Here is a 12,355-nt window from a genome sequence, read left to right as displayed (position 1 = left end):
CAGCCTCCCTCACTCTTGTTCTCTCCCTTTTTTTCTTTCCTTCTGTCGTTAGAGGTTGTTTAATCTTCAGATGAAAATTGGCTTAGCGTGGGAAAGACAGAATTCTTTGAGGATAGGTTTTGTTGTTTTAGAGTCGTATGTTTTTTTCATCCCTGAAAAAAGGGCAGTTTGTGCCAAAACCTCATAAAGTCAGTTTTAAAAAAATGAACAAGGGAGAAAAAAAGGAAAAGCCACAACACCACGACAAAGATAGGGCCTGTCTGCAACTAAAGAGCTTTACAAATGACAGTCTTCAAAAAAAAAAGCAGAGGGAAAAAAGAAAGAAATGCGGATGGGTTGGGGGAAAAGGGGGAGGAAACATTCCCTGAGCCACATTAAAGACATAAAAAAGAAAACAAACAGAAAAACATGTCTGACATGAAGACGCTGGTTTCTGTGGCGACGGACAATGCCTGCTTGTGGCCTGGTGAGGCCTACCCTTCCCGTCTGAGCCCCGGCACCAGCGAAAGTTACCGCAGTCGGGCCCGTGTTCAGGGGGTCTGCTCTGTGGGAACAGGCTTGAAAGGGACCTCACCCGGGGCCACAAAGAGCCATTCTGCTTCCTCTCATTGGCTTTTACCCCTTTTATTTATCTTTGGGGAGCCAGATGAGGCCGCCCTCAGTGGCTGGGTAAACAGCGTTTACCTCTCTCTCTCTCTCTCTCTCTCTCTCTCTCTCTCTCTCTCTCTCTCTCTCTCTCTCTCTCTCTCTCTCTCTCTCTCTCTCTTTCTCTCACACACACTCACTGTCTCTGTCTCTCCTTATCTCCTTATCTGTCTTTATCTTGCACCATAAGCTGTTTGTCTATAAACTGTCCATTATATCCCATGCTTGCAGATCCTACTGTGGTCCAATGATGAATTAACTAATCTAGTTTGAACAATGCAGAGTTCTCTTGTCATATCATAACTTCTGATAATGCCAAATTGTTGCAATGTAGAAAGTATCATGCACTTTTTTTTTCCTAATGTCAATAGCTTCTTTGTTAACTAGTGTAATGCATAATGGCTTGTAACAGTTCACAACTTGATATAAATGAACATTTTAAAGTTAATTTTTACACAAGAGAACCTCCATACTACCTCATTAAATTAGTAAGCAGAGAACATTCATTCTTACTTCAAAATATTCAGTCAGAGTGGCATGTATAACGTAACTGATGTTATTGCCTCAGTGCTAGCTCATGCATTTCTCAATTAGTTTAATAAAAAAAAATGTATGGCTAGAAGCAATGATGCTCCCTTACACATTTATGTATGTGTGTATGTATAACTAAGACTAAATTATTTTGCTTTAAAACGGCATAGGTGCCGAAGCATCAGAAAAACTGTCCAATATTAGCCTCAGCAATGGCGAGTCAAACATGGATATTGACAAGACCTGCTGGTCAGTGGTTCTTGCACCCTGTAGTGGTACAGCTCTGTTTAGCTCAGAACCACATGCATATTCTTTCTCAATACCGATATGCATATTTGTAGGTATGCAGATCTTTGATGCATGTATACAACAGTACTGACCTCATATGCTCATCTCTGGTTAAATATAATTATGCAAATGTCAAAAAAAAAAAAATTATATATATTAATAAAAACAATTAAGTATCAAAGGAAAAATTGTTACAGGCTACACACTGGGCTTATTTGGAGATTCTGGGATGTGTGTCACTCTCCCAGCAAGACTAACAGCTCTTTTTATGTCCTTTTATGTGTGCTGCTTTTCAAAAAATGATATTTCCTTGTTTTGGGAATGTCTAATCTAGTGTGTCGCCATCAAAACCTCTTCTGTCTCTCAGTGACCAAACTGTCTGTTTTAACGTATTCCAACGGACAGACTGTGGTCACAGAGCCTGTCTTTCCCAGCTGCTCAGGTTAAGCTATTTAAACACTTTGGCTGCGGTCTCAAAGTCAATGTACCACGACTAGCCAGGTTAACCTATTTCAACAGCCGGATTGTTTGTCCCTTCTCTTACCACACGTCTGTGTGTATTTCTCTTTCCCTCTGTTCTTGTCTGCCTCCACCTCTCCCTATCTGCTTCTGTCTTTTTCTCTGCTTGACTTTCTTTCCCATCCTTCTCTTTTCCTATCTGTCTGTCTTTTGCTCTGTCTGTCATGGTTTCTTTTACCCTCCGTCCATTTGTCTGTCTCTTACTCTGTGTCTTTTTCTTTTTCTGTCTGTCTCCCTCTTTCTCTGTATCTCTTTCCTGTTTTTTTTATTTTTTATCCCATCTCTCTGTCTCTCTGTCTGGGAGCTGATCCCTCAGTGAGAATGACGGGGCCCAGTGCGGGCCCCGGACAGGAGAATGCTTTGCGGCGCACCCTGGAGGTGGGTGCAGGGTGCGGAGGAGTGTGTGTGAAGTGGGAAGGGCTTAAGATAAGGCGTGGCAGGGCTCTGTAGCATTCAGCACCATCAGATCTACAGCCGGCAACAGCACTTTATCTCACCAAAGGGCACTTGTCGTCTGAGATAAAGAAAAAAGGTTTTGTGCCACAAGCGTTGGAGTAAATACCTGAGAATAAGGATAGAAGGAAAGCCGATTGACAGACACCATGCCTAATAAAGCAGCCCTGTGTTTCAATCTATTTCCATAACATTCATTGATATTACATACTGATATCATTACTCAGCTTATTTATATTAAAGTTTTGTTTTCAAGACTTCACCACATTGAGTGCCAGTCATGGCATAAGAAACTGTGGTAAGCCAGTCACCATGACTATCATTGCCATCATCCGTGGGCTCATGGCCACTGGCTTCGTATTAGGTGAAAGCTCTGGCCAAGAGCACTGTGACGCACGGAGATGGAACGTGCACACTAATAAAAAAGAACAGTCACACTTGAGTTTGAAGGCTCACGGGGTGGTCCAACGCAAAAATATAACTTAAAGACATACCCAGAATATAAATCACCCTCAGAAGGGCTCATGGGTTTGGTTTGGTGCATCTCCAACCAAACAGTGTTCTTTGAGTTCATATTAAAATGTATCACTTTTTACGCAATATTTCAATGTGCATTATAGCTAACCACGGTAAAATAAACGCTTGATTGTTTCTAAGAAGAGCCTAAGCAAAGTACCTCGGATGGGCACTCCCTGGCTTGGCAATCTTTCTCATAGCCACAGTTGGGCTATAACACAGACAGCATAATGACAAGGGCACAACAGTCCTGTAACAAACACCCAGGGCTTCAACTTCAGCTCCTCAGACCGCACCAATGGCACATCCAAACCTTAATCCTACAGTGCTCATCTTCACCATGACTCCACTCCAAAAGCTTAAGTCCCCGGCTGGAACATGGAGTGGGGCTCAGGGGATCCCCAAAGGCATTTTACTGCAGCTCGCATGCAAAGGATGACAATACTAGAACAAATCTCAGAAAAATGTGTAGTACAAAAGATGGACAGAGGGATGAAGGGAGACTTAAGCAGCCATGGTTCTTCCTGGAAGGGTTTAACGTGGATAAATCCAAAATCACGCGTCCCCCACATTCCTGGAATTGCTGGAGAGATAATTTCCTCATGGAATAAAGTATGCGTTCCCAGTGTGGTCTAAGTGTCTCATAGTTCAGATGCCTTTTTTATGGCACAAGTTTCTTTATATATAAGAAATATATAAAAGGCACTAATTTGAACCACTGTTTGTGTGTGTGTGTGTGTGTGTGTGCATGCATGTGCTTGTGTGTATGTGTGGGTGCATGCATGTGCTTGTGTGTATTTGTGAATTTCTATATGAATGTGCGTCTGCATGCAAGTGTGTTTGTGTGTGCATGTGTGTGTGTGTGTGTTTCAAAATAGTGAAAGTATGAGCTTGTTAATTTCAGCTGTGAAGGCCGCCTTGTTGTGGTGGTGAGGGAGGACATTATGAAAAGACTGAAGTGGCTAACAGCATCGAAAGAAATCTCCCAGAATTCCTCCTTTATTCAACACCAGCTTTCTCTTTGTTATGCCCCTCCATTGGTGCCCTTTCATACTATTTTTAAAATGTATTTATTTATTTACAGTTTTTTTGCTGCTTTTTTCATGTTCTGAGAATGGGTCCTTCTCCATTTGTTGTCAGGGAAGGACGCATGCCATGGCGCAGATCAAAAACCGAAAGAGGGGGAGAAAAAAAGCTTGCAAAGAAAAATAAGCGGAGAGTCGAGTAGAAGAAAGCAAGCCTTTGAAGCAGGGAACGATACTGTAAAAATAACAACAGAGACATGATGAAGCCCTGACTTCATAGATTAGTTGTTTCTTTCTGCTCTTTTTTCTTGAATTTGATGGGGGGGGGGGGGGGGGGATTGGGAGGGGAGAAATGAAATCCAGACCCGAATTAAAAAGGGACTGGTAATGAAAGGAGCGGGAGTCGGGGGAGTAGGAAGGAGGGGTCTCTGCGCTCATCTTGACTCACGCACATCGCGGAGCGCCCGGGCGTCGGCCGCACGCCTCCCTCCGGTCCCTCGTGTGAAGGCATTTGCTGTTTGTTTGTCGTGCGCGCCTCGGAGCGCATGTTTATGGGCTGGCCGGGGACAAGGGAGCGCTCCAGACGAATCAGTAAACAGGCGCAGTCGCCGCGGGAACCGCGCGCGCACTCACGCACATGCTCGTTACGCACGGCCCTGCGCTGTGGCGAACCCCTGCACTCCTTTTCAACGCGCTTTCAGCCAGCCCGGGACCTGCGGGTTCGGCTGCGGAGCGTCCCTTGAGATTTGAAGGGCTGAATAGCCCCATAGTGATGCACCCCCGATCGCCTTTCACTCGCTGCTCTCTTTCTCTCTCTGTGCCAAGGAGGAAGAGCGTGGGCGCCTAGCTAGGCATTGCAGGGGGTGTGGGGGGGGGTGGGGGGGGCTGCTGCACTGTCTGTTGGCCACTGGCCCTGACAAGAGTCCATCGGCAGGCGCCTGGGGTCCTGTCACCATGGAAACCCTCACCGGGGAGCTTCCCACGGTAACAGTGGGACCAGGCGCGAGTGTCAAAGCAATGGTGGTGAGGGGTAAGTGTGTGTGTGAGTGTGTGCGTGTGCGTGTGCGTGTGCGTTTGCGTGTGTGTGTGTGTGTGTGTGTGTGTGTGTGTGTGTGTCCATATGTGCGTTTGGCAGAGGGTACTGTTGGGTGTGGGTGGATGGGGTGGTAGAGAAGGTGCTGTTTTTTTAGTGAAGGAGGGGTTGCACTGTCCCATACACTGAAGAGACCCTTTCTTCAGACACTCACACACTGTTTCATCTCCTGAGCTGTTAAACCACTATCAGTTGAAGGTTCTTATCTGCACTGGATTCTCTTTGTTTTATTTGAGTCAATTGAATCAGGAAAGAGATCAAATTTGGATCTGATTATAGGGCTGGGTTGCTGAACAGTTAGGTTTAGGTTTAGGTTTGATCAGGTTATAGATTGCCCTGAATCACACTTGCAAATCTGCAATGGGCATTGGTTGTTGTGGGAGGGTATCAATACCTGTTTTCACACACTGAAAAAAGCACGTCCTGTGCCTGGGTCCCGGTGCTGCCTAACGTTCCCACAGCCCCCTCTTCATTACGGAAGGGGGAGAGGAAGAGTGGAAAAGAGAAAGACTAATTAAAAGAGCAGAAAGAGGGAGGAGGAGTGAGCACAGGATGAGACAGAGTGAAAGAGGGAGAAGAGGCTAATTGAAAGGAAAGCAATGACAGGGAAGAAGGGAGGGAGAGAGAGGGAGGAGGTGGTTGGGAAACGAGAGGGAGGCAGTAAGAGATGGAGAGAGAGAGAGAGCCAAAAGTGGCAACTCTGCCAAAGTGGCCAAGTGTAGCATTGTCAGAATGTGGCTGTTAAATAGTGTGTGACAGAACAAACCCGCAGCAGAGTGACACCCCCCCTGAGGAAGTGAGGGAGAGAGAGAGAGAGAGACGGAGAGGGAGGCAGAGAGGCAGGAGTTTTGGGTATAAGTTGGTTGAATGCCAGTGGAAGCCAAAGGAGCCGGGGGAATCCATGACGAGCTGAGCAGCGAGGAGACGGGGGGTGGCGCGCCAGCTGAGACTTGTGAGGGTCTCCCAGAGCAGAAGAGCAGGCACGGAGGGAGAGAGAGAGCGGCCGTCACACGGAGGAGCGCGGAGCGAGAGGAAGGAGGAGGGACGCTGCGCTTGTCGGGCAGGAGGCAGGAGGAGAGAGAAAGAGGCTCGGAGGGAGGGAAGTGGCACGGGACCGTGGGTGCTGTCCCCAGAGCTGCCCGCCGAGACCGTCCCGCTCTTCTGTCCGTCCGTCCGTCCGTCCGTCCGTCCGTCCGTCCCTGAGGACCAGGATTCGGCCTAGCCATGAAGAGACCCCACGACTACAGCTCCCCCGACACGGAGGTGGAAGAGCTCATCGACGTGGGACAGGAAGACAGCTACTGGTGAGGACTGCCGCTCGCAACCCTGCCCCCACCTCAACCCTGCCTCACCTGCGTACCCCACGCTCACTGCGTATTCCACACATAGCTCAGCGAGACAAACGCAGTGCTTATTCATGTTCTCTCTGCATGCGTGTACCCCTGTCTTTACAGAGGTCTTTATCCTTTATATCGGCCACAGTTGCACCCAACAGAGTGCCTGTTGTGTGCTACTTGTTCTGTGTCTCAAGTCAGGCTGCTCACTGATCCATTATTAATGACTGTCTATACGTAACAATACTGCACAAGACCAATTAAACATATTCATGTTTTAGTTCTGAGTGGTGCTGTTTGACACAAGAAATTACTGTTGCATGTTGTTACCACCCAGTTTATTTTACAAAGGACGTCTGATGATTTGGATGGAATTGTATTTCCATTTCTCGACAAATACTTTGCATATGTCCTACCATTTCCTAAGATTTTCCATTCATTTCTGTTTCCATTTTGTCTTATTCCGTCAGTTCTTTATTTTATGAATCCTTGTGACGACTGTGAAAATCAGAAGCAGGCTTACATTCTTTGTAAAAATTATTGGTATTCACTTCCAAAAAAAGGTCAACAGGGCTTAAATATAGACTTTGCTGCGATGTTGAAGATTGTGATTCTAAAGTTGGGTTTGATTTGAACAACTGAAAATATCTCATTCTAAACCTAAAATTCTGTCAGAAACATCAGAGAAATTTAAGGAATTTTATCAAATGTTTAAAGCTGAGATTATCTCTGTAAATGAACACTGTTAACACTGTGAGTATTGTTATTCCTATCAATACTTCAATGCGCCTTATGAATATATTTGTTGTGATTATTCAAAAAATCTCTCCCTCTCTCTCTAAACATATTTAATGGTACATTAACATTATATATTACATTATATTTAATTTCAGTGGATAATTAATGTTTTAAGTTAAATTACCACAGTATTGCAAAAATCTGTTTTTGGTGAGAAAATGATTCGAAATAATTAGATCATACATTTAAGTTGGTTCGAAATCTTATTTTGTGAGTTGAACAACAATCAGTGGTGAGGGGTAAGTGTATGTGTGAGTGGGTGCACGTGTGTGTATGTATGTGCATGTGCTTGCGCTTTTGTGTGCTTTTTTCACAAATCATTGATTAGAAAAATTATTAGAAATATTTTGATCAAAAATTAAAGTTCTAAATTTTAGTTGGAAACAGCAATCATTTTCTTGAAGAGTAATTTCAATCTGTGCAGGTCTCCTCCTGTATTACATTTCAGTGAAAACTGTGAACGCTGGGTATATTTTAAATGACTGTTTGTGTTTTAAGAAAACTTTCAGAAAGTAAAACACAAAGTGCCACAGCCACCATGTCCCAGTGCTGTCCTGGGGTCTGTGATGGATTAAAACAGTTAACCATGAACAGCTTTTGTATCAGCTTTCAAAAGACATTTTTTACGCAACACAGACACAGAGCATACTGTGCCAGTTAGTTCAAACTTGTGTCCAGAGCATGTAATGTAAAACAACTTTTATTCTGACAGCTCTGTGTCTAGTGGCGAGCAAAGGCAAATCAAGCAGGGTCTGCTAATACGCACCAGTTGGCAGTTTCTGTGTCACATTAAAATTCAGAATGATTTTATCGAGCACTGTTCTGACTGAACTCCATTTGTCCCCCTGTTTCTCTGTGTGACTGTCCCACCAGTCCGGTTACAGGCTCCATGTCTCCAGGTAGTACCTCGCAAGTTTTGGCACGCAAGAAACGCAGAGGGGTGAGTCGCTCTGGTTCATCTGTTTGCTCTCTGCACATGTATATTTATTTCATTGTTTTATTTATTTTTTATCATGGAACCCACAATGCCGTGCAGCTTCAGGCATGCTCTTTGGTGCGTGCGCATCCGTTAGTCTATCGCGGGACCCAAGCAACGGAAATAACAGAACAACCAGGGGAAATAAACAGCTAAATATGCTTTGAGAACGCACTAACTAACTACTGAAATTTGTAAGGATCGTGCAATATTTTACAGTAGCCTGGTACTTATCGACACAAGTACTATTTAAATATTAGGTGGGTATGCATATTATACGCAATTTCATTTTAGGGGTATTCCACTGTGGGAGTATTATTTAACAAGATAAACCAATGCTGAAGTTACAGAGGTAGTAATTACAGGTGTCAGTTTAATGCAATGTGGGCCAAAGCAGAAACGGTCAGAAACTCCCCTGTGTAGCGATTGGCAATATTTTGAGTTTCACTCCACAACTGTTTTCACTATGGATCTATGCTATAGCCTTCTCCCATTAGTTTTCAATGTAACTGCATTGGCATTGAAGCTTAAATTTTATATCCACCAGTCTACCTCGACCTGTAGGCCCATCTTCCAACCCTAACCTTAATTCATGAACAAATACACAGTACGTTTCACCTTAATTCAATCTTCTATCTTCTATATTCTTATGGTCTTCTATCTTCTTGCATCTGCTTAACGCCCCTCAGTGCCTTTTAATAGCACTCAGATAAGTGGAAAGGACCTGGTTGATTGGTTCATCCTGGCTTGTGTGACACCTCCCTGTTCTTCTGTTCGTAAGATCATTGAGAAGAGGCGGAGGGACCGGATCAATCACAGCCTGTCAGAACTGAGACGCCTCGTCCCCAGTGCCTTTGAGAAGCAGGTAATACACTGTCTATGCGGAGCGTTCTTTAATGAAACAATCAAGCAATGCATCAAAATCAGCCAATCAATACATCAACCAATAAAATGTTCAGTCAAGAAATTAAATGAATAATCAATCAAACATGCATTCATAGATTGATCAGTCACAACAATATATAAAAGTATTTGATCAGCTGAACTGACGGCACAATTTATGTATTTGCATATTGGCTAATTGCACACTCTGTTATACTTCATAGTTTTGATCCCACTCAACCCTAATTCTGTTATGTGCACAGTCACATGAACGAATGAAATCTCTATGAACTCCAAGAACTTGGGATTCTAACCTTAGTGCCATTTTTCTCCATAAAGCTAATTCAAACATACTGGATAATAATAAAGAAATTAAACTCCAGTGTAAGTCCTTCAAACCTATCAGCTGTAGACTCTTCTTCATTCTGTGTGAAAAAACAAACATATGGACACAATCAAAGGGACTTGTGAGAAGCATGGAATCAGCTGTGTGTTCTGCCGAACAGAGAACTATGCATCACAGTGTGTCTGCATGTTGCCTGTTATAGGTATGTCCTACTATCCTCAGTAATGCTGTTTCCTGGTTTAGGGCTCCTCCAAACTGGAGAAGGCTGAGATCTTGCAGATGACTGTGGATCACCTCAAACTGCTCCATGCCATGGGGGGGAAAGGTACAGCACTCGGGTTTCGAGCATAAACAGCAGGAACTGAAATTCTTTGCTAAGTGAGAGAGAGTGGTAAAGAAAGAGAGAGAGCGACAGAGAGAGAGAGAATGACAGAGAGAGAGAGAGAGAGAGAGTGACAGAGAGAGAGAGAGAGAGAGTCTGTCCATTTATCCTCCGCTCGGAGGGATTGTTCCTGAGAAAGCAGCACGGAGCACCTTCTCAGGAGGATGGATGGAAATACAGAGGAAGAGAGAGGGGAAGGAAAGGGAGTAACTGAATGAAACAGTATGTTCAGAAGGGAGATGCTGCACCACATAACCAAGGAACTCTGTGCTCTGTGTCCTATCCATGTGGTGACATAGACCTTTACATTTCTCTCTCTCTCTCTTGCCCTCTCTCTCTCTCTCTCTCTCTCTCTCAGGGTACTTTGATGCCCGTGCTCTGGCGGTGGATTACAGGACGCTGGGGTTTCGGGAGTGTGTGGGGGAAGTGGTGCGGTACCTGAGCTCGCTGGAGGGCCTGGAGGCCCCTGACCCTATCGGAGCGCGGCTGGTGTCACACCTGAGCCACTGTGCCAGCGAGCTGGACCCACTGATGCAGAGTCCGGCGGCCCTTCCCTTCGCACCCTGGCCCTGGGCCTCCTTCCCCCACCTCCCGACTCCGCCCCCCGCCAACTCCGCCCCCTTCCCGGGGGCCTCTCGCAGGGACCTCCCGCCCCACGCCGCCGCCCTGCTGGCAGCCTACCCCTCGCCGGCCCTGCGGGCGGCTCCCATTGGCTGCCTCCCGGCCGGTCGTCAGGCGGCAGTCCTGAGCCCCGCCCTGGCTGCTGTGCGCAGGGTGCCCTCCCTCCCCTCCGCCGGCCCCGCCCACAGACTCTCTCAGCCCTCCTCCGAGGGTCACGGAGCTCCGCCCCTCCTGGTCACCCCACCCTCCTCTGCCACCTCGCAGGTGTCCTTCAGGCCGTTCGCTCCGCCAGGATCCGGCTCCGCCCAGCGCGGGGGCGCAGGGAACCCCAGCAAAGCGCCGCAACCCTGGGGCACGGAGGTCGGAGCCTTCTGACCCCCGTCCGCAAGCCTCGAACGCGCACATCACCCTGGGGTTCGAGTCAGAGGACAGCAACAGAAGAAGAAACGAAGGAGCTCAACAAAGGCTCCCCACTCCCTTTATAATCCCTCTTACAGTCAGTATTGCGCAAAGGGAGATTTTCGGCCTTCGAACCTCGCCGTGACCCACAATGCAATGTGAGGCCTTCAGTGAAAAGCAGACTGTGAACACTCAACACCTTTCGTATCCGGCAGGTTACCAGCCTGCCTGAACCCAGAACAGTAGAGCGGCAGCCGTGCGGATGCGAGACACCCCTTAAATGGACGCCGGGCAGGCTTTGTGTCAGCGTGGATGAAATGTTTGGGATTTTGGAATGCAGATAGGATGTGGGCATGGAGGCGGTGCACCTGTGTAGTTCACAGACACCTATACATATCAGTGTGCGAATGGCACTGATTTAAAACAGACTCCCACAGATATGAAGGTATCTCCAAAACAACCATGTAACATCAAATGTATATTGTTGCATTTTCGCCTTTTAGTTTTTTTTTTGTTTTTTTTTGTGGTGTTGCTTATTGTTTTTGCCACAGCATTTATACACATGCTATTATGGAGAATGATATTTTTACATTTTTCATTGGTTGAATGGCTTTGTGCTGCTCATAAGACATTAAAAGAGATTCTGAAAATGACTGAAACGGAAAAAAAACTTTGAATTGAACCAATGTATAAAGTTGTGTACGTGTGCTTGTGTGTCTGTGCATGGTTTTACATTCATGTGTGAATCTGTGTGTGTGTGTGTGTTTGGTTGGAAGTTTATGTGTGTCCTTTTCATTCTCCCAGGTCTTTTTCTACCAACGTTTAAAAAAAAAGCCTAAACAATGTAACGCCCTGCCGACCACTAGAGGGTGCTTCAGCACATATTTCAGACACTTACAAGCACACGTCTCTGTAACAACCCTCTGCACAGTTTCTTCCAGTTTTCAGGTTGAAATGGACTTTGGTGTGAAGCATGGGAATGACTCTGCTCGCTGGCCACAGGACACTGATTTTATGAGTCAGTAAGAGCGAGCAGATCGCTGTGAGCTCTCTCATTGCCCGAACCGTGCAATTAGGCTAACCCCAGTGTCATTTTCTCTGGGGAGATCCCATCGCAAAGGCAGGCCCTCACATCCCCACACCGCCATTTGTTTATTTGCTTTATTTGAATGCTCCCATTTTGAGATAAGTAGAGGTCCTGGAACAGTGTGTGCAGGAACACCAAAGCTGATTATATGTTAGCCAGAGAGAGGGATGGCTTTCAGTCTGCTGATAGCTCCAGCGGAAGTTACAGATGTTGGCGTACACATGCACAAACGTGCATGTGCACGTGCCCACCCATCAACCCATCTCCCCCCACCACCACCACTGCCCCCACAACTGGGCACACACACTCACACACCCACATGCACACGTGCACACAAACACCCATACATACATGCACACAGACGTGCATGCACACACATACACACACACACACACACACACACATATGCAGACTACTGCACGTATGCACAAACAAAGTGCATGATGATGCTATCATTTAC

The 12,355-nt window shown here is 46.1% G+C and overlaps 1 protein-coding gene across 1 annotated transcript; it reads left to right on the top strand.

Annotated features, from left to right (window-relative positions):
• The first annotated feature begins 4,899 nt into the window (after positions 1-4,899).
• heyl (hes related family bHLH transcription factor with YRPW motif like) lies at positions 4,900-11,461 on the top strand. Its single transcript, XM_064347617.1, has 5 exons — positions 4,900-6,374; positions 8,076-8,142; positions 8,960-9,043; positions 9,650-9,731; positions 10,147-11,461. The coding sequence occupies exons 1-5, from the start codon at positions 6,295-6,297 to the stop codon at positions 10,782-10,784; spliced, it is 951 nt and encodes a 316-aa protein (XP_064203687.1). The 5' UTR covers positions 4,900-6,294; the 3' UTR covers positions 10,785-11,461.
• Positions 11,462-12,355: the final 894 nt, after the last annotated feature.

This window comes from Anguilla rostrata, chromosome 8 (assembly GCF_018555375.3).
Source record: "Anguilla rostrata isolate EN2019 chromosome 8, ASM1855537v3, whole genome shotgun sequence".
In the NCBI taxonomy this organism is placed as follows: Eukaryota; Metazoa; Chordata; class Actinopteri; order Anguilliformes; family Anguillidae; genus Anguilla; species Anguilla rostrata.
The sequence above is the reverse complement of the archived record's forward strand: the minus strand, read 5'-3'. Positions and strand labels throughout refer to the sequence as shown.